The following is a 19,639-nucleotide window of genomic DNA, read 5'->3' on the forward strand; positions in this document are numbered from 1 at the left end:
TGGTGGGAGGAAATTTGCCTTTCAAAACCGAGTTCACGTGTCAGCTTTGCTCAGGCCTGTCAGTGTCCTCCAAACTCCCCAACTCGGCCCATGGCTTTGCCATGAGAGATTACCAGGCCCAAATCTCAGAGATGGACCCTGAGCTGGGGGTCGCCCCTAGAGACAGAACAAAGTGCACGTCCCCTGAGCGCACGGAGCTCTCTGAAGGTGGGAGGTGTGAGGAAAGCCCATTCACCCTGGGTGCCAGGTTGTCCGTGACATCCACCAGGACTCGCCCACGGGATGGAGACCACCGCATCTACAGCCGCACAGTGGGACCCCTGGAGCAGTGGTGCCCTTCCCAGAGAGGAGGGGGTTTGTCGCTTCCACGGGGTGGGGGTCGGGGAGAGACTCGAGCCCAAATTACCCCGGAGTCTATGCAAGAGCCTTTCTGAGGCATCACTTGCAACCCCCGAGCGAACACCCCAGCAGAGTGGCCAACAGGAAACTGTGCGGGAGGAGGCCCTGGGCCCGGTGCCCTGCACGCAGGAAGCGAGACGACAGATGCCTGGCATTCTTTCGTGGTCCAGCCAGCCCCTGCTGCCAGCTGAGATGGAGAAAGCCGTTTGTCAGCAACTCAACCACGCCCAGGAGTAGAGGCTTCTTAGCCAACTGCAGTGGGCTGGACGGCAGCCCTAAAGAGGTCTCCCTGCGACCGGGAACATGCAAGTGTACCCTTACTCCAGAAAAGGGCCTTTGTACACGTAATCGTGGACCTCAAGAGATCATCCTGGATTTAGGGTGGCTTCTAAATCCAGTGACGGGTGTCCCCATAGGGAGCAGCAGCCGTGGAAGACGGGCAGGGACTCTAGTTCTGTGTGTGACAAGCCAAGTCACGGCAAGAAGTACGGCAGCCGCTAGAAGCCAGGAGAGAGGCAAGGAACGCGTTCTCCCCTCAGAGCCTCCAGCCCTGCTGACGTCGGTTTCAGTTTGGCCTCCAGAACTGTCAGCACAAATTGTTTTAAGCCACCAGGTTTGCGCTAATTTGTTACGGAGGCTCTAGGACACGAATATACCAGTAGGTGTCCCCCCTCCCCCCCCCCCCCCACGTGAGCCCCCTCAGCTGAGCACGGCACCCCCTGTGCTCTAGCAGGGCCGCTCCCACTCGCACCGACCCGCGGGAGCCCTGTGCCCTCCTCGGGGTGATGTACGTTTGCTGAACGGATGAAGACACTACTCTTGTTCTGACTCCAGGCTCGGTTCTTCCTAAGGTGATGGCCTCACACGACGGAGGCCACATCGTCGGCATGTGGGAAACTCCACAGGTACGGCTTTGTGCCACAGTCCCCAGAGCAAGTCTGGTCCCAGGAGGTGCAAACACCGTCAGGAAAGTAGAGCTGCTTTCCCGATGGGCGGGAAGCACATCCCAGGAAGCACATCCCAGGCAGGACACGCAGCCGCCTGCAAGCCTGTCCTCTCCCAGCCCTGGGGACAATCTTTTCGTTTAAAGGCCAGTTACCCATCACCGCCACTCAGGACGGGAGCCCATCTCCTAGGCTCACGTCGGGTCGTCCTGTCCCTGACGAGAACAGATCGCCAGAGGCCAAGCGGTGCCGTTCTCTGCCTCCTCCCCAGAGCCGGCCGGTCACGGTTCTCCTCCCGGCAGTCGCCTGTCAGTTCTGTGGGTGTCCTGGAGCCAGCGCAGCACCTCCGATAAGCCAGTGCCCTTCTGGGCGCTGATTTCTGCCGTGGTGATGTTCTGCTTGGCACAGGCAATGATGTCTGGGAGCCTGATCAATGACTTCATCTCGTCTACGGTCATGTAACAGGGCAGATCGCTAGGGCAAAAGCAGCACCCCGTCACGGCGGGCTGCCACAAGTGCATCCCAAAGCCCACGGTACCCCCCACCCCCCAAGCCACGAGCCACCGTCCCGGCTCCACTCCAAGGGAGCTCCTCCCAGGACTCGCGGCCGTGCTCTCCTCCAGGAAGACAGACCGTACATCTTATTGAAGAGAATCAAGACGGATGCTTCTGCGAGTTGCTCTGCAGAAAGGAGGCCCAGGAGTTGCACGCAGGACGCGGACAGCTGAGTGGGGTTAGCGGCGTCCATCATGAACTGGGGAGGAAGAAAACAGAGATGGGACCACCCCGTGATGGAGACAGTCCTTCCCAAATCCCCTCCCTGGGGCAGCAAGACCTGGCTCAGGAAGAGCAAAAGGACTTTTAAACAAAGGATTTGGGGGGACAGCAGAAGTTAGGGGAAATGACTTTCATGAGAGCGACCTGATGTCATTTGCTTTCACCTACGTGGAAGTTCCACTACTCACGTGGTCATCAGTTCTTCCAGGAAGGGTCCTGGAATCTGGGGCACAGGCCTTGCCAGGATGGGACAAACCCAAGAGATGTGGGATTCAAACACAAACATAAAACACACCCAGAGGATCAAGGCAGAGAGCAAGCGCCAGTTACTGGCAGAGAATAAACGCTCCCCTCAGCACACCTTGCGTGAGCTTTTATGTCCGCTCTGAAGCAGAAGCACTTAGGGATCAAGCTATTCGAAAAAGGAAGCAACTCGAAGTTCGGTCATGTTTCCTTGCCTTCGCGTAATTGCTCAGGAACCCAAACTTCAGCCTACGCAGAGTGAGGTCCAGCACCAGACAACGCTTAAGTGCAAAGGATTACGACCTACCAGGAGAGAGTGGCAATTTCCAAAGTAGCTGGACCAGATGGGGCCCATACACCCCCCCAGCTCCCGGATGGTAATCTTTCTCTGGACGACGATGTCAGTAAGGTTGGTGCCCACCTGTGGAAAAACTCGAGATGCACAAAGGACACAAGCACTTTCCCATTGGGAACTCCTGGCTAGCAGCTCTCTACACTGTGATCCAAACCCCAAAACGCCCCTTGTCAAGGGCTTAGCCCCTAAGACACAGTCCTACGTAAGGAAGACTAAATTGGGTTCCAACGCCCTAACCCTCAGAGCTGACTGTGGCCGCAGCACCCACACCCATCGGGGGATTCGCCCTCCGAGGCGACCAGAAAAAGCAGTCTCAAGAGTGGTGAGGGGTGGGCGGCTCTGGGCCCCTGTCCCGCACCCACCTCCCCTGCAGCTGTGTCCCAGGAGGCAGTCTCCTTCCCAAGACACCCCTCACCTCCTGAGGGTTGGGTTTAACACAGGGACCGGCCGGACTCCAGCATCCGCTTAAAACAGCCCAAAGCACTTTGCAAACCGCGAAGGGTACCCCCTTCTCGTTGCCCCGCGAGAGGGCGGGTGCCTACCGTGGGGCGCGTCGGGGGAGCATCGCCCAGGTCGCCCTTCCCATCCCCGGAGCTCAGCTGTGCGCGCGGTCAAGGATCCCCAGAGCCAGGCAGGGAAGGCAGGCGGCAGCCGGACCCCGCCCGGGGAAAATCCCCCCCGTCCCGGCGCCCCCAGCCCCGCCCCCCCGGGCGCACCCCGCCCCCCACCCCCGGGCCCTCGCCCGACGCGGAAGGATAGTCTGCAGCCTTTTCACCAACAGCGTTTTCCCGACACCCGAGGCCCCCAGGAGAAGACACATCGCGTCCCCGGACTCCACCCGGCATCCGTAGCCCGCGCAAGTCCCGCCCTCCACCCCGCTTTCATTGGATAGGCCTCACGTCCAAGTTCTTCATTGGTTCGCGGCGCTCACGACCTAGTGCAGCCCAATCGGCGCACAGCCTCTGGGGCGAGCCGAAAAGCCCGCCTCCTCGCCGCTCGCGGCCCGGCCCGGCGCCGCGCGCGTGCGCGCGCCCGGGGAAAAGGCGGAAGCGGAAGTCGGGGGCGCGCCGGTTCGCAGCGGGGAGCGCAGCGGCGTCGGGTCGGGGTCCTGGGGCGCCATGGGGCGCGGCAGCGGCACCTTCGAGCGTCTCCTAGGTAACGTGGCCCCCGCCCCCCGCGGCTCGGCCCGCGTCCTGGGAGCTGAGCCGGGAGGCGGCCGCCGAGCCCCCGGGGTGTGGGTGGGCGCGCCCGCGCTTTGGGGACCGGGCAGTCCCGGGTGCTGGGCGCGGGCTCCGACCCGAGTAGGTGAGGGTCTGCGGAGGAGACCGGGCCCGCGCCCGCGGCGACTGCGCTCGGGGCTCTGCTCCTGGGCCGGGAGCGGGCCGGTCCCGAGGAAACAAGCATCTGACTGAGCGGGCCACAAGTCCTGAGTCACGGAAACGGGTGACCTGGTCACATAGACCCGCTCCCCCAAAAAACCTAGGTTGCGTGGGGTTTGAGGGTGCCCCCCAAACATTGGGCTCCAAACGGTGGAACCAGTAGTGTCTTCACTGGGACCTGCCACGCTCTTATGAGCGCTGCTTCCCTGGGGAACCAGGCCGGCGCTGTCTGTCCCCACTGGGCTCCCGGAAGGCCGCGGTGGTTTAGGAAGGCGGGTTTTCTGTTTGCCGGAGGTGGAGCTGATCCTTTGGGAGCCTCCTGGAGGTCACGAGTTTTAGCAAAGAAAATGAATGTTTAGGGACGTGTCCTCTTCTGCCCCCAGTGAAACTGCGTTGCGTGGGCTCTGTTTGGGGCCAGTGCTCCCTGTGCTCCGGTGGTCAGTCTGAGCCTGTCACGCTTTCCCCTTGAATACGGTTTTGGAGAAGACCTCAGATGAGCCACCTTCCTTGTTCTGAGCACACGCAGCTGAGCGGTGGCTCAGCCCCCCAGAGATCAACCCCGAAGTTACTACCAGACCAGTACTGCGAGTGGGTGCACCTCGTTAGATCACCTGTGTGTCCCCGGGAGGAGAGGCAGCAGGGCTGGAGGACAGAGCATGTGTGTCTGCCTGAGGCACCTGTGATGTGGAGAGTGTGAAGGTGTCATTCAGAGAGTCCTTCTTCCGGGTCAGTCCTGTCTTCATCCCACAAAACACTTGGCATCTTCTCCAGCCTCGCCCTTGCTGGGATCTCGTCAACTAGGCTAAACTTGGGGGGAACCAGGGACTCTGCGGGATGAGGTGGCCGAGTGTAGTGTTGAACTCTGCCTGGCTCTGCCCCAGCGAGCCGTGGGACCTCACTTCTCGGCTTCCTTGTTTTTGTCGGTAAAGAGGATGGAAACAGGCCCTTGCTGGCGAGGCTGTGTGAGAACTCAGCATTTGCATGAAGCCTTTGGAACGGCATTTGGTCCACAAGTGCATAAGCGGTGTTCCGTATCATTATTTTTTAAGCGGTTTGTCGTTTCTCTGAGAAGGACAGCGCTCTCATTATCAGGTGGCAAGAGGATTTTCGTGTGCCTTTCCATTCAGTCCAAATGTTTTAAATGGGAAGGAGACGGTCTCTCCTCCCTGTTGTGGAGCTCTGGGGCCACCTAGGGCATCAGACGAACGCCGAGCCCCAGTAACGATGCGTTTTTGCTTTAGACAAAGCTACCAGCCAGCTTCTGCTGGAGACCGACTGGGAGTCCATCCTCCAGATCTGTGACCTCATCCGCCAGGGGGACACACAGTAAGTGAGGCGGGCCTGTGCCGCCCAGAGGCGAGGGGGCGGCACCATGGCGCACTCGGGGTTGCTTGGTGCCCTCTGATGCGCCAAGATCCGGCAGTGGCCTGCCCTCGTGGGAGCAGGTCCTGAGGTGGAGAAGTGAATGGTCTCCACACTGGGAGTTTTGGGATCTGGGGACAACGAAAGGGCTTTCTCTGTATAGCCTGGAGGTGTGTGATTCCCTTACCGTTTGCTTGGGGGTTTTGAGGACCAGAGGGCGGGTGGGCTCTCTTCACGTTAGCTTCTGAGATGGTTCGTTTTTCTATTTCTTTCACCAACGTCCTTTTCTTTCAGAGCAAAATACGCAGTGAGTTCTATCAAAAAGAAAGTCAACGACAAGAATCCCCACGTGGCTTTGTATGCCCTCGAGGTAACTAGCACCCCCGCCCCGCGCTCTGGCCACCTCAAGAGTCCCCACCCCGGTGTCCGTGTCAGGAAGGCAGAGACGAGTTGAGTCTGGGGCCTTGCCCACCTGCCTGGAGAACGAGGGAGATACGAGCAACCTGATAGAGGTCATGCCTCAGCTGTCCCACCTGCAGCCGGCTGACTTGGGGCCCAGACGTGGACTCTCGTCTCTGTCCCTGGTAGTAAAAAATGGAATCAGAAGGGGCGCACGTAGCAGCGGTTGCTGCCCGACCCAGAGCTGCCACGTGGATCCCTCGACAGGCTGGCTTGCCCGAGGGGCCTGTCCGGGAGGGGCGTCCCACCCTGACCGGTGACTTGGCCCGTCCCTTCCTCGGGTCCCGCAGGTCATGGAGTCTGTGGTGAAGAACTGCGGCCAGACGGTCCACGATGAGGTGGCCAACAAGCAGACTATGGAGGAGCTAAAGGAGCTGTTGAAGGTGGGCTCTTGGAAGGGGACAGATGGTTCTAGACTGTGGGGAGTGCAGTGACCCCCGAGGCCGGGCTCTTCTGGGTGTTGGCCGGCACCTGGGGCAGAGCAGTGCCGGGCAGAGCAGAGGACAGGAAGGTGAGCACCTCAGCCTCAGGAATCCCAGCTGGGTGAGGTCGGGGCGTCACCAGAAGTGAGCCAGGCTGCTGCGTCTGGGGACACAGAGGAGACCCCGCCGTTCCTAGGGGAAAGGCTTCCCAGGGGCTGGGCTCAGAGCCTCACTGGGTGGTGGGGAAGGAGCTGTGTGTGCGTGAGTAGCTGTGGGCAGGGTGTGCGGGTGGAGGCCTGCGGGGAGCCCCGAAGCGTGGGCGGGGGGGGGGGGGGCTGTCCCACGTGCAGAGCCAGAATTCTGAGCAGGGAGGCACGTGAGTCTGACGTGTTCGTGGAGGGAGAGCTGGGGGAGACGGCATACCGGGGACACCTTGGGGAGTGGGTTTCACACTCTCTGTTCTTAGGGGAGGGACGGTCCTCCAGAGTCCCTAGAGAGAGTGTCCTGCACGGGCCACCGCCCAGCTGCAGGGATTGTGATGTGGGTGGTGACAACATGAGGTTGGGTGATACAGAGCAGGTGGTGCGGCCATTCTTTGAGGTGAAAGGGCATCTCGCAGGGGTGAGGCCACCTGGGGGCGGCCAAGGAGCCCAGCCCCGTATACCGGCTCTGTCACCACTGGTGGGCCCGGCCCGGGTGGGCACCCGTGGGCTCACGTGGCCAAGAGCCCATCCGGGGCCTGAGGTGGGCTCCGACTGGTGACCCAGGCGGTCCTTAGGGTGGCCTGGCTACAAGGTCAGAAGGGCTAGCCCTGCCCCTCGTGCTATCACGGCCACATCCCATGTGCCACACGTGGCTTGAGCCTGTTAACCCCGTTTTGTAGAAGGAGGGTAACCGTAAGAAAGAGGGCTCCACTCACTGGATGCAGGTTACGGGAGAGAACCGGAGGCCTCGTGCGTGAGTCTACTTGGCATCTCCAGGAAGCAGCTTACTTGCCCTGCTGTCTTACTGAGCGTCCCCGAGAGAGCTCTGGAGATGTGACTGGCCGTGCTGGAACCTGGTGGAAATGGTGGCTGTGCACGCGGCGAGCTTCCTGGAGCGGCTGGCCCCCACCCACACAGGCTGGCTGTGACCAGAGGAGAGGCAGCCGGCCGCGTGTCCGCGGCCTCAACGCGGTCCTGCCGGGCTCTGCCTGTTTCGGCCTGGCATTTCCTGGAGCCACAGTGGGTTACAGGCCGAGGGGCCTCTCGGCTCAGTTAGGGTGCCTTGGGGTAGGGCAAGAGGAGGCAGGGTAGTGGATCTGGGCTTCAGGGAGGCCCCAGCTTTTTCTAGGGGACTGAGGACAAGTTCGGTCCTGTGTGGGTAGATGGCTGTGATGGGCTTGTCCTCGGGGCCGGGCTTCACGGAGGAGCGTCGGGCCTGGGGAGTGGGTCCGTGCGTGGCCCCTGTGTCCCACGCAGGGCCCCCCCACACACACCCCTGCCGGCCCGTGCGCTCAGAGTGGCGCGGTCTCCCTGCCGCTTCGTCGCAAGGCCCCTCTCTGGTGTTCCCATCTCTCACGGCCCTCCTCGTTGTCTGTTCTCCTTTCTCCTTTCTCTGCAGAGGCAGGTGGAGGTAAACGTCCGAAACAAGATCCTATATCTGATCCAGGCCTGGGCGCATGCTTTCCGGAACGAGCCCAAGTACAAGGTGGTCCAGGACACGTACCAGATCATGAAGGTGGAAGGTGAGCTGGGCGGGGTCTGTCAGGTCCCAGGCTCGGGACACAGCCTCTAGGAGCTGAGGGGCCGCTCTGCACCAGGCCGTCCCAAGGAAGGCTGTGTGCACCGTGTGCGGGGCGGGGGACGGCCTCGTGCTGCGTGATTGGTGGCGGGAGCTTGAGGTGGTATCGCCGTGGGGCAGCCCAACACCCCCTGGGTGAGGCAGACGACACACGAGTGAAGGGTTAGTGAAGGAGCCAATTCCCGAGCGTCAGGTCCTAGGAAGGAAGCAAAGCCTGGGAACCCTGCCTCTAAACCCTGGTGCTGGTTTAGCACGAGGGCTGGAGAGCGCCTGGGGAGCAGGCAGCTCGCACACCAGACCTGAACACGAGAACGGGCAGTGAGAAGGGCTGGGCCCTGGAATCCCACAGAGGATTCCGTTCCGAGGCCCTGGAGCCACGGCGGGCTGGTGCGAAGGCCTGGGAGGTGCCGGCCCGCAGGAGAGCTCAGGCAGAGCTGGTCCCAGGAGGGCTTTAAGCTGGGCCGTGACAGCTGAGGTTCCTCCCCGCCGCCACAGTGGCCGTGCCGAGCTGGTGGGGTCTGGCAAGGGCTGGGCCACCGTGGCTGAGCGGGTGTGTCCCCCACCTGGGCAGAGCCCTCTGGCCCTGAAAATGAGGCCTGGGGCAGGGGCAGCGTCTGGTGGCTACGGGCGGGTAGGAACCTGTGGAGAACGTGTGACAAGGGTCCTGTCCGTGTTGGTGAGTTGGCCTCAGGCCCGCAGTCCCTGGACCTTGGACCTGGGATGGTGGGTATATGCTCACGTTCACTTTGCTGAGGAGAGCATCTGAAGCTTGAATTCTTGAGGGATCTGTGTCTCAGAAAAGCTTGGGAACTGGTTTTAAGAATCCTGAGAGGTACAGGGGGCTGGAGTGTGGGGCCAGGAGCCAGATGGGAGGTCCAGGGAGGATCTGTGAGGCCCTTGGTGTGGTGGGAGTGCGGCCAGGCTCCATGCCACGGCCCCGGAATGGCGCGGCCGTGGGGAGCCACCTCGGGTACCGGGCAGGCCCACTCGTGCACCCAGGCGCACTCACCTGGTGCCAGGTCGCTGCTCTCTGCACCCAGGGGCTCTAGGCCTCCTTTTGTAGGTCCGTTTGGGGAGGCGGATGCCAAGAGTTAGAACGTGGCTCCTAAAGGTCTCGGGGCAGACGGGGCGAGGACAGGTGGGGCGGTCGGGGTCTTGCGTGCCAGGGTAGCACCGGCGGTGACCGCGGGCTCTTTCCTCCAGGACACGTGTTCCCAGAGTTTAAGGAGAGCGATGCCATGTTTGCTGCAGAGAGAGTGAGTCCTCCGGGTGCTGGGCATCTGGGAGTTAGGCTGCTTTGAGGGAGCCGAAGGGAAGCCCGGGGGGCCCGGCTCGTTGGGAACATTGGCGGGGGAGCTGCCGTCTCCACGAGAACGTGCCGCTGGGTCTCGTCAGGCTGGGGTCGGAAGGTCGTTCAAGGTGCCTGTGGCTGGCGGGCTCGCGTAGCTAAGACCCGCCGTTGTGTCGCTGCGGCCCGCAGGGAGCCTGGCTGCCACGTGCTTAGAGTGAAGAGGGTGTCCTGGAGTGGCCTCCCTCCTCGCGTCTGCGGACTTGGCCCCCAGCCCCTGCGCTCTCTGGGGTCTTCCCCCATTTGTGGGGAGTGGGCATGTTGGCAGGGAAGGCGGGGGCCACGTGACCCTGACTCTGCCTGTCCCCCAGGCCCCCGATTGGGTGGATGCCGAAGAGTGCCACCGCTGCCGGGTGCAGTTCGGGGTGGTGACCCGCAAGGTGAGCGTGCCCCCCGGGGCAGCCCCCAGACCACCCGCTGTTGCCGTGAGGCCGCTGCACCCACTCGAGGTCCTCTCCCTCTTGGCTGTGACCTCGTGGTGCGGGGGGGGGGGGGGGCCAAGTCCACCCCCAGCCGTGCGGTCATCGTGGTCACCGAGGGGTCCTGAGTCTGATGGCCTGTGCTGTCGGAGGAAGCTTGGGCGAGGCTGCGTCCCCCAGGGGACAAGAATGCCGTGGGCTTGGGGCCGCGGGAGGCTCGGGCGTGTGTTTCCCGGGCCTGCTGCGCCCTTAGCTGCACCTCACGGCCGACAGCCTGTGCGCTCCAGCCCCCCGGCTGCAGCCTCCCTTCCTGTTGAGGCACAGAAGGCAATGGTGCAGGCTGGGGCCGGGGGGGGGGGGTCTCAGCTGACGCCCCGGATCTACTGTCCCGCAAGTACTCATCCCCGAGCACAACTCGTGCGTGGGTTTTTTTAATTGGACTTCTACCACAACGATGGCTGCAGTCGGGAGCCTGGAAGCGTGCTGCTTCCCGAGGGTCTTTGGGGCCACTCAGGCCTACCTTCTGCCCGCTCTTGGCCCAGCTCCCACCCGGGGAGGCCCGGCCGGGGGCACTCAGCAGCAGGCGGAGGTGGGCAGGGTGGGCGCGAGAGGGCAGCGGCCCGGTGGCGGGCCGCGCCCTGACCCGCCCCGTTCACAGCACCACTGCCGGGCGTGCGGCCAGATCTTCTGCGGCAAGTGCTCCTCTAAGTCCTCCACCATCCCCAAGTTCGGCATCGAGAAGGAGGTGCGCGTGTGCGAGCCGTGCTACGAGCAGCTGAACAAGTGAGTCCGCACCGGCTGCCCCGAGGGCCTCGTGGGCTCCGGGTCCTGGCTGTCCAGGAGGGGGGCTGGCACGCACCCAGGCTCTCAGACCTGCCAGCCGGGTGCTAGGGTTTGTGTGCTTCTTAACTTTTTAGCTTGGACGTAAAACTTAGGGAAGAGACGCAGGGGCGGTAAGCAGACGCCACGTGGTGTGGCCTCCTCCCGGCTCCCTCAGTGTTGAGGCCGCCACGTTGGCATAACTGCACGGTCCCCCTTCCCCACCCACCTGCATGTTCACGCACACCGTGTCCGTTCTGGATCTCTGCGAGCGAGCTGCGGGTAGCCCCCCGCCCCCCCTGTACCCCAAGCCCCGTGTGTTTCCCTAGAAGTGCACGCTCTCCTGGGAGCACAGCACAGTTGTCGCACCGGGCCACGTGACATCAGTGCGGGGCCAACACCTACTTTGCGCTCCCATTCTGGTTCCACTGCGTCCCTGTCAGGCCCATCCAGGTCCGTGGCACATGACAGGTGGCCGTCCCACCTCCTCAGCTGCCTTAGAGTCTGGTTCTGTGCTCCTGGTTCCGTCCCAGGAGTGAGGTTTCATCCCTCTCGGTGCGGCCTGTCTGGAGGCCCGTGCTGTCCACCTCCCGGCGTCTGCGATGGTGTCTGCAGGCCGCTCCCCTGAAAACTTCCTTTCCCACGTGTGAACCTCATTTTCAGGAGAGGGGGCTGGGGCTTAGGCCGGTGACTTGCCCAGGGTCCTGCATCCCAGAGGCGACAGCTGGTTTGAGGGACCGGCTTTTCTCTAGAGCATGGCCTGTGGCACTTCTGTCGTCATTCTGTCGGGATGCGGGGGGCTGGGGTGAGGTGCTCGGCCACCCAACGTTCTCTCGCCTCCAGGAAAGCAGAAGGAAAGGCGTCGTCCACAGCGGAGCTGCCCCCAGAGTACCTGACCAGCCCCCTGTCCCAGCAGTCCCAGGTACTCCTGGCCCCGGGCCCCGCTCACCGGCCTGTCTGTCCCCAGCTGCTCCCAGAGTACCTGACCGGCCCCCTGTCCCAGCAGTCCTAGGTACTCCTGGCCCCGGGCCCCGCTCACCGGCCTGTCTGTCCCCAGCTGCCCCCAGAGTACCTGACCGGCCCCCTGTCCCAGCAGTCCCAGGTACTCCTGGCCCCGGGCCCCGCTCACCGGCCTGTCTGTCCCCAGCTGCTCCCAGAGTACCTGACCGGCCCCCTGTCCCAGCAGTCCTAGGTACTCCTGGCCCCGGGCCCCGCTCACCGGCCTGTCTGTCCCCAGCTGCTCCCAGAGTACCTGACCGGCCCCCTGTCCCAGCAGTCCTAGGTACTCCTGGCCCCGGGCCCCGCTCACCGGCCTGTCTGTCCCCAGCTGCCCCAAGAGTACCTGACCGGCCCCCTGTCCCAGCAGTCCTAGGTACTCCTGGCCCCGGGCCCCGCTCACCGGCCTGTCTGTCCCCAGCTGCCCCAAGAGTACCTGACCGGCCCCCTGTCCCAGTAGTCCCAGGTACTCCTGGCCCCGGGCCCCGCTCACCGGCCTGTCTGTCCCCAGCTGCTCCCAGAGTACCTGACCGGCCCCCTGTCCCAGCAGTCCTAGGTACTCCTGGCCCCGGGCCCCGCTCACCGGCCTGTCTGTCCCCAGCTGCTCCCAGAGTACCTGACCGGCCCCCTGTCCCAGCAGTCCTAGGTACTCCTGGCCCCGGGCCCCGCTCACCGGCCTGTCTGTCCCCAGCTGCCCCCAGAGTACCTGAGCGGCCCCCTGTCCCAGCAGTCCTAGGTACTCCTGGCCCCGGGCCCCGCTCACCGGCCTGTCTGTCCCCAGCTGCCCCAAGAGTACCTGACCGGCCCCCTGTCCCAGTAGTCCCAGGTACTCCTGGCCCCGGGCCCCGCTCACCGGCCTGCCTGTCCCCAGCTGCCCCCCAAGCGGGACGAGACGGCCCTGCAAGAGGAGGAGGAGTTGCAGCTGGCCCTGGCCCTGTCTCAGTCAGAGGCTGAGGAGAAGGAGAGGATGGTGAGCCGAGGGAGGCTCCCCCGGTCCGGGGGCACGGGGGGAGAACGTCCCTAGACGTTTGGGGAGGGCCGAGGAGTGTGGAGGCTTAGTCCGCCTGCGCCCTGACGCTTCCCTGCTCCGGCAGAGACAGAAGTCTGCCTACGCCGCTGCCACGTACCCCAAAGCAGAACCCGCGCCCGTGGCCTCGTCGGCGCCCCCTGCCAGCAGCCTGTACTCCTCGCCAGTGGTGAGCCCATCCCAGGCCGGGCCGCGGTTCTGTGCCAGGGGGTGGGGAGGCAGGCCAGAGGGCTGCCCCAGAAAAGACGGCGCCTGATGGGGTGGGTGCAGGTCGAGGTCCGGGCTGGACCTCCCCGGCCTTCCTGCCCCTGGCCAGGGGTCCCCTGTGAGGGGAGAGGACATGGGAAGGCTGGAGGCATCCCCCCCAGCCCCGCCCCCGCCCCGAGCAAGAGGAGATGGGTGAACCCTGGGGTCAAAAGGGGTCTGCCTTTTTCTGGCTTTAGCTCCCTCTGTAAATAGGGGGTGGGTGGCAGGTGGGGCGGAAGATTTAGGAAGTCATCGTGGGCTCTGCGGGGCTGCACGAGCAGGGGGGCCAGCTGGCCAAGGCCTAAGGAGACCCTGCACCTGCCGTTGGGACGTTACAGTGTGGTTTCTGGGAAGTGACGTGGGGGTACCACACCCAGAGCCCCGGGGGCCCCTCGGACAGACTGGCCGGTGCTCAGTGCCCACTGTCACGGCCGTGGCATCCCAGCATCCTGAGCGATGGCCTGGGAGGAGCTGGGTGAGTGTTCGAGCCCGTGGGTCACTGCCGATCTGGCCTGTGTCTCCCCAGACCTCGTCGGCGCCTCTGGCTGAGGACATCGACCCTGAGGTGAGGGGGCGAGGGTGCCTCTGCGCGTGGTGCTTTCCCATGCAGCTCCTTGTTCCTCGGGAGTGACCTTTGTTGCCCGTGCAGCTTGCCCGGTACCTCAACCGGAACTACTGGGAGAAGAAGCAGGAGGAGTCCCGGAAGAGCCCCACGCCGTCTGCCCCCGCGCCCCTGACGGAGCCGGCTGCCCCGCCCGCGGAGGGGCACACGGTCCCTGCCAGTGCGCTGGAGGTGGGCTGCTCTCGGCACTCCAGGCCCACGGTCCTGGGGGGGCGGCGCCTGGGATAGGCCGGACGCCCCTCTCACCCTCTGGCCTCTTCCAGACGCCCCTCCCGGAGACAGACTCTCAGCCCGTGGCCCCCTCCAGCGGCCCCTTTGGCGAGGTAAGCCGTGGCCCCCTCTGAGGGCCCCGTTACGGGCACTACTCCTGGTGGGGCCAGGGCCCCGCCCACAGTGACCTCCCGGAGGCGAGCTGTTCCAGCGGAGAACTCCATGGAACCCCTGCGCACCAGCTGGCTCTTGGCCACCTGCTGCCTGGCGTGGATCAGAATATTGTAGGGCAGCCCAGAACCACCCGGATGAATCTTTGTTTGCCCTGTCCTGGGGCTTGGGGGCTCTGTGGGCCATCGACTAACAGACCAGGGCCTCTTCAAGGGAATCAGGCCACCTTGAAGGCTTCCGAGCCAGGCCGCCCAAGCTCGGCCAGCTCCGTCCTGGCCGACACGGAGCCCAGGGCAGGAGGCGCTCCTGGGGCTCCTTGGGGCTCAGCGGCACCATTGGGAGGATCGAGTCAGATGCACAGCAGGGTCGGAGCATAGCGCCTGGAGTGGCGGGTCCTGTCTGGGGGCCCTGGAGGGCACGGGGTGGGGCGGGGACGCTCAGCAAGGTCCCACGTGTGTCCCGAGCAGCAATTCCAGAACGGGGAGTCGGAGGAGAGCCACGCGCAGTTTCTGAAGGCCCTGCAGAACGCCGTCACCACCTTCGTCAACCGCATGAAGAGCAACCACGTGCGCGGCCGCAGCATCACCAACGACTCGGCCGTGCTGTCCCTGTTCCAGTCCATCAACAGCATGCACCCCCAGCTGCTGGAACTGCTCAACCAGCTGGACGAGCGCAGGCGTAGGTGCCGCGGCGCACGGGGGACCTTCCGTGGCGGCCTCGCTGCGCCCCTCGGGGCAGTGCCGGCCCGGTCGCCGTGGGCGCGGCAAAGGTTTTTAGGGTGGGGGCGGGGCAGGGCCGCGGGCAACTCGGGGAAGTGCCCCCAGCGGTGGGAAGTACCCCGCTGAGCATAGGGCAGTCCGCTCAAGGAGGAATCCCACCCCCGGCCCTGCCCCTGAGAAGCCCACACCCCAAGCCCTTGGCTGGGCAGGGGCAGGCCCGGGGGCCATTGTCCGGAGTGGGAGCCCAGCCCTGGGCGGCCAGCGCTTCCCACCCACCCCAAGGGCTCCCGGCTCCGCCCTCTCCCCACAGTATACTACGAGGGGCTGCAGGACAAGCTGGCGCAGATCCGCGATGCCCGGGGGCCCTCAGCGCCCTGCGGGAAGAGCACCGGGAGAAGCTTCGCCGGGCAGCTGAGGAAGCCGAGCGCCAGCGCCAGATACAGCTGGCCCAGAAGCTGGAGATCATGCGGCAGAAAAAGCAGGTGCGGCGGTCGGCCCCGGGGCCCGGGGCGGCGGGGGGGGGGGGCGCCCAGGTTGCGGGCGGCCCTGACCCCTGCCCCGTGGCCCGCAGGAATACCTGGAGGTACAGCGGCAGCTGGCCATCCAGCGCCTGCAGGAGCAGGAGAAGGAGCGCCAGATGCGCCTGGAGCAGCAGAAGCAGACCATCCAGATGCGGGCCCAGATGCCCGCCTTCTCCCTGCCCTACGCCCAGGCACGCACCCCCGCCGGGCCCACCCCTAGCCGGGGACGCCCGCGACCACGTACTGCCCTGACCGCCCTGACCGTCGTCTCTCTCTGTCCGCAGCTCCAGGCCGTGCCCGCGGCCGGGGGCGTGCTCTACCAGCCCTCCGGCCCGACCAGCTTCCCAGGCACCTTCAGCCCAGCAGGCTCGGTGGAGGGCTCCCCCATGCACACCGTGTACATGAGCCAGCCGGCGCCCACTGCCGGCAGCCCCTACCCCGGCATGCCTGGGGCCGGAGCAGGTAACAGGGCGGGCACCTCCGGTGAGCCCCAGACCACCAGCTTGTCCTTCTTCGTTCTGGAGTAATTTTGGATTTGCAGGAAAGTGAAAACAGCACCGAGAGCTTTCCAGGTTTTCCCCACGTTAACGTTGCGTTACGTTACGTTTGCGCTCTCTTCATACGGGCACATGTGCCCTTTCCTGAACCTCTTAGAGTAAGGGGCAGGCACGATGCTCTTTGCTCCTCGTGGTCTCAGCATGCGTGTCCTAAAACCAGGTCACTCCCTCACGGCCTGGGCACGGATGCCACGCTAGGAGCCCCTGAGGCCGTGGTGTGACGTCCTCCGCAGCCGGGTTCAGCTCTCACACATCCCTTTGTGCCAGTAGGAACCCCACGGTTGTTGTCTTTACTGGTTCTGTTTCTTTTTGTCCCTAACCTAGAATGTTCCTACTCTGTGTGTTTCACGACACGGACTTCTCAAAGAGCCCTGGCCCATGTCTTGCAGACCACCCCTCAGTGGGTTTTGTCTGGTCTCGGTCGGCGTGACGGCCCGTGGCTGTGTTTGGGCCAGTCATCGGGGGGCTACAGTGTTCAGCAGGAAGGCACAGCCGGCCGCTGGCCACGTGGTGCGTGGGCATCTGTTGGGTGTCCTCCCCGGAGGGGACGGTTTTCCCGTAACCAACAAGACCCTGGCGAGGAGATAAGACACCTACATCCTTGTTCTTCTGCAGGCTTTAGCTCGTGGTTTTAATGTTTTTTGCTAATTTTGTCTGAGTTTATCATAACGTTTGCCAAACGGTGACTGTCTCGTTCCTCCCGTTGATCAGAGGTCTGTTCAAAATAAGAAGGCACTTTTTCTTCTCTCCTGTCTACTTTTTCATCAGGCAGACCCATTTTATTCAAATTTTACAGTGTGTTTGGACGCTCAGATGGTCACAGGGTTTCCTGTGGCCCCAGGAAACCCCTTCGGCTGCTCCATTTCCTGAAACATAGCTCCCGTCCAGCGAGCCCCTGGTCCTGATAGCGGAGGCTCTTTGGCAACCCGGGCCCAGGTGCACTCAGCGCAGGGGACCGCCGGGACGTGTAGATGACACGCGCGGCTTGTCTTCCGGCAGGCAAAGCTTCGGTGATGCCGCACGGGGCTCCCTCCCCTTCCCACGCCTCTAACTCCTGCCTCTCGTCCACTCCACGTGTGCTGTTTTGTTCGTTCCTGGGATACACACAAAGTGGCTCCGGGAACGCCAGCCCGAGCCACTGGGGACAGGCGCTCGCTGACAGGTTCACTAGGTCTGTGGTCCTCTCTCAGCCGAGGACGCAGGGTCCAGACGCTGAGTTTCAGAAGGCCCGAGGGCTCATTTTCGCCAACTTCCCGTGTCCTCCTGTCACTGTCAGTACAGTTTGGTTCATCTCTTCTGATTTCATTCTGTTTTAGAACTCCTCTCCTGTTCTCATTGATTTCGTTGCTTTTCTTTTTGGGAGAACGTGAAACATGAACTCGCTCCCAAAAGTCACGACAAAAAGGGAGACTCCGAAGTGCTGCCCCTCCCCGCCCCCCACCCTGCAGGACAGCCAGCTTGCTCCTCTCCCCTGCAGATCCCGGCATGGTGAGCGCCTACATGTACCCGGCAGGAGCCGCCGGTGCGCAGGCGGCCCCCCAGGGCCCGGCCGGACCCACCGCCAGCCCAGCCTACTCCTCCTATCAGCCCACCCCCACGCAGGGCTATCAGGTAGGCAGGCGGGGCCGCGCCCTCTCCCGGGGAGAGGACCCCAGCCTTTGTCCCATCACGCCCTTCCCTCCACAGAACGTGGCCTCCCAGGCCCCACAGAGCCTCCCGGCCATCTCCCAGCCTCCACAGTCCGGTGCCATGGGTTACATGGGGAGCCAGGCGGTGTCCATGGGCTACCAGCCGTACAGCATGCAGGTGAGAGACTGAGGCGTCCACACGGAAAAGACGCCAGGGGAGCCCTGGGCAGGGCAGGCCATCCTGCTCGACACCCCCTTCCCCACCGTCAGGGTCTCCTAGCTGGTGGGCGTTTGATTTTTCAGGTCAGAAATGCCCCCCCTTTATTGGCGGCAGGACTCCTTAATGTGAGTTTCGCTTCATTTTCGCAGAACCTCATGAACACCCTTCCCAGCCAGGACACACCGATGCCGCCCCCACAGCAGCCCTACATCTCAGGGCAGCAGCCCATGTACCAGCAGGTGAGCCTCTCCCCAGGCTGCCGGCGAGGCTCAGGACGCTGAGGGTGGTGGGGCTGGCCTGGGGAGGACAGACAGTGCAGGCCAGGACTGGTTCCCAGCAGCGAGGACATCAACACACACCGCACGCACGCCACAGCACCCGCAGATATCCAAGCTACGCACGTTCCCTTAAAAGTTCGAGGCCAAGTCAGCTCAACTCCACAGACGTTGGTTGGGAACGCGTGGGGTCTATGCTGGGGCAGGAAGAGAAACGGGAACCGGCCACACGCTGGGAGGAGGGAGTGGGGCTGGGGCCTCCCTGGGGCTGAGACCAGGGCAGAGCATTCTATAGAACAGCCAGTAGAGGGTGGGAAGGCGGGGCCAATGGTTCCTCTGTGTCCCCTCCAGATGGCGCCCTCAGGGGGACCCCCCCAGCAGCCGCCCCCCGTGGCCCAGCAGCCACCGGCACAGGGCCCTCCGGCACAGGGCAGTGAAGCCCAGCTCATCTCCTTTGACTGATCCCCAGCTGGGAGCTGGCCATCCAGAACAACACTACGGTTCTCTGAAACCCCCGCCTCCGTCTCTAACTAGCATCGTCCTGCCTTGCTCTCCTCTTACCGCCATGTAGTGTCCCTGCTACAGGCAGGGGGTGGCCCTTCCCCCTTTCTGTCCTCTTCTGCTGACTCCTCGTGCTCCAGGCCCTACCCTCATCCCCATCTCCCTGAGTTGGGTCTCTGACCTCTTTCCCCAGGGCCAAGCCTCAGAGGGTGGGAGGGAAGGACCTTCTCTGAGAGGGAGCCCCCAGCCCAGTGTGTCAGGTCCTGTGAGGGCTGCTGGAGTGGGGCCCTTCTGTCCCGTGCAGCCTGTGCCCTCCCATCTGCACCGTGAGCCTGTGCAGCCTGTGGTCTGACTCGTGTGCGTGCCCCCCAGCGGTCAGCAGGCACCCCCGGCCCTCACGGGAAGGTGGGGGTTCATCTCCAGCTTCTCTGCTTTTGAGCTGCCATGTCATCCAGTGCCCTGAGTAGACGGAATGGAACACTGAAAATAAAACGTCTTTCAACAAGTATTGGAGTGTCTGTTCGGAAAGAAGGTGGTAGGCAGCCGGCCCAGGTCTGGGCAGGGGCGTGTGGGCACGTGTCCGTAGGCCAGCCTGTCCTCCAAGCCTGGCACAGCTCCACAGGCAGTTGCCAGGGGTGGACACTCTCTGGCAGCAGCTGCAGATCTGCTCCCGCCCTGGAAACTGGGCGCCATCGAGCTGTGCCCTTGGGGAGCCCAGCAGCAGCCCTCTCCACCCGGCTCTGCTCTGCCCAGACTCCTCCAAGGCTTGCAAAGCCCAAGGATCTGGTCTGATTCTACACCAGTCGTGGTCTGGAAGAAAATATTTTAAGAATGTAAACTCACAGCCCTTTGCGTCTAGAGTTCAAAACATTTCACACCCTAAATACCAAGTCTCTTAGATGACCCCGGCATGAGCTCTTCTGAGAAAGAATGGACTAGTTTAATAGGTGATCTGAGTGCAGGTCAAAAGCAGGGCCAGGAGAGCAAGAGGTTGAGGCAGAGGACGGCTCTGCTTTCATGATCTAAAGTGCGGTTCCACGCCTGGCTCTTGGAAAATGAGCTGGAAGAGGAGAGACCCAGGGCCCTCAGGGCAGGTGTTGGCTGAGCGGGGTGGAGCTACAGAGGTCTAAGCAGAAGAGCGGGTGCAGGATGTCTGGGAGCTGGCTGGAAAGGCAGCTGGAGACAGAGCCAGGTGTGCGGCTAGCCCTCCCGTCCAGGGCTCCATCCCTCGACGCTTC

The 19,639-nt window shown here is 63.5% G+C and overlaps 2 protein-coding genes across 5 annotated transcripts; one reads left to right on the forward strand and one right to left on the reverse strand.

The window, feature by feature from the left end:
* Nucleotides 1–1,110: 1,110 nt before the first annotated feature.
* ARL16 (ADP ribosylation factor like GTPase 16) lies at nt 1,111–5,761 on the reverse strand. Of its 4 annotated transcripts, XM_042914949.1 has the most exons (5): nt 3,478–3,538; nt 3,261–3,319; nt 2,671–2,784; nt 1,982–2,097; nt 1,111–1,817 (listed from the first exon to the last, which is right to left on the reverse strand). In XM_042914949.1, exons 1-5 carry the CDS (start codon nt 3,536–3,538, stop codon nt 1,625–1,627), a joined length of 543 nt encoding a protein of 180 aa, XP_042770883.1. In that variant the 3' UTR covers nt 1,111–1,624. The 4 variants fall into 4 exon arrangements, with proteins under 4 accessions (XP_042770883.1, XP_042770882.1, XP_042770880.1 ...); XM_042914948.1 differs by lacking the exons at nt 3,261–3,319; nt 3,478–3,538 and adding an exon at nt 5,647–5,761; XM_042914946.1 differs by lacking the exon at nt 3,261–3,319 and having other exon boundaries at nt 3,498–3,652.
* On the forward strand, nt 3,749–18,909 carry HGS (hepatocyte growth factor-regulated tyrosine kinase substrate). Its single transcript, XM_042914944.1, is given in 23 exon segments — nt 3,749–3,873; nt 5,339–5,423; nt 5,754–5,829; nt 6,209–6,301; nt 7,943–8,066; nt 9,326–9,378; nt 9,782–9,850; nt 10,548–10,672; nt 11,552–11,630; nt 12,576–12,674; nt 12,799–12,900; nt 13,504–13,542; nt 13,627–13,770; nt 13,863–13,922; nt 14,448–14,658; nt 15,010–15,060; nt 15,063–15,181; nt 15,271–15,411; nt 15,505–15,682; nt 17,255–17,388; nt 17,464–17,583; nt 17,775–17,864; nt 18,252–18,909. Coding segments are annotated over 23 exon segments (2,340 nt in total). The 5' UTR covers nt 3,749–3,836; the 3' UTR covers nt 18,363–18,909.
* Nucleotides 18,910–19,639: the final 730 nt, after the last annotated feature.

The sequence above is a fragment of the Panthera leo genome, chromosome E1 (genome assembly GCF_018350215.1).
Source record: "Panthera leo isolate Ple1 chromosome E1, P.leo_Ple1_pat1.1, whole genome shotgun sequence".
NCBI lineage: Eukaryota > Metazoa > Chordata > Mammalia > Carnivora > Felidae > Panthera > Panthera leo.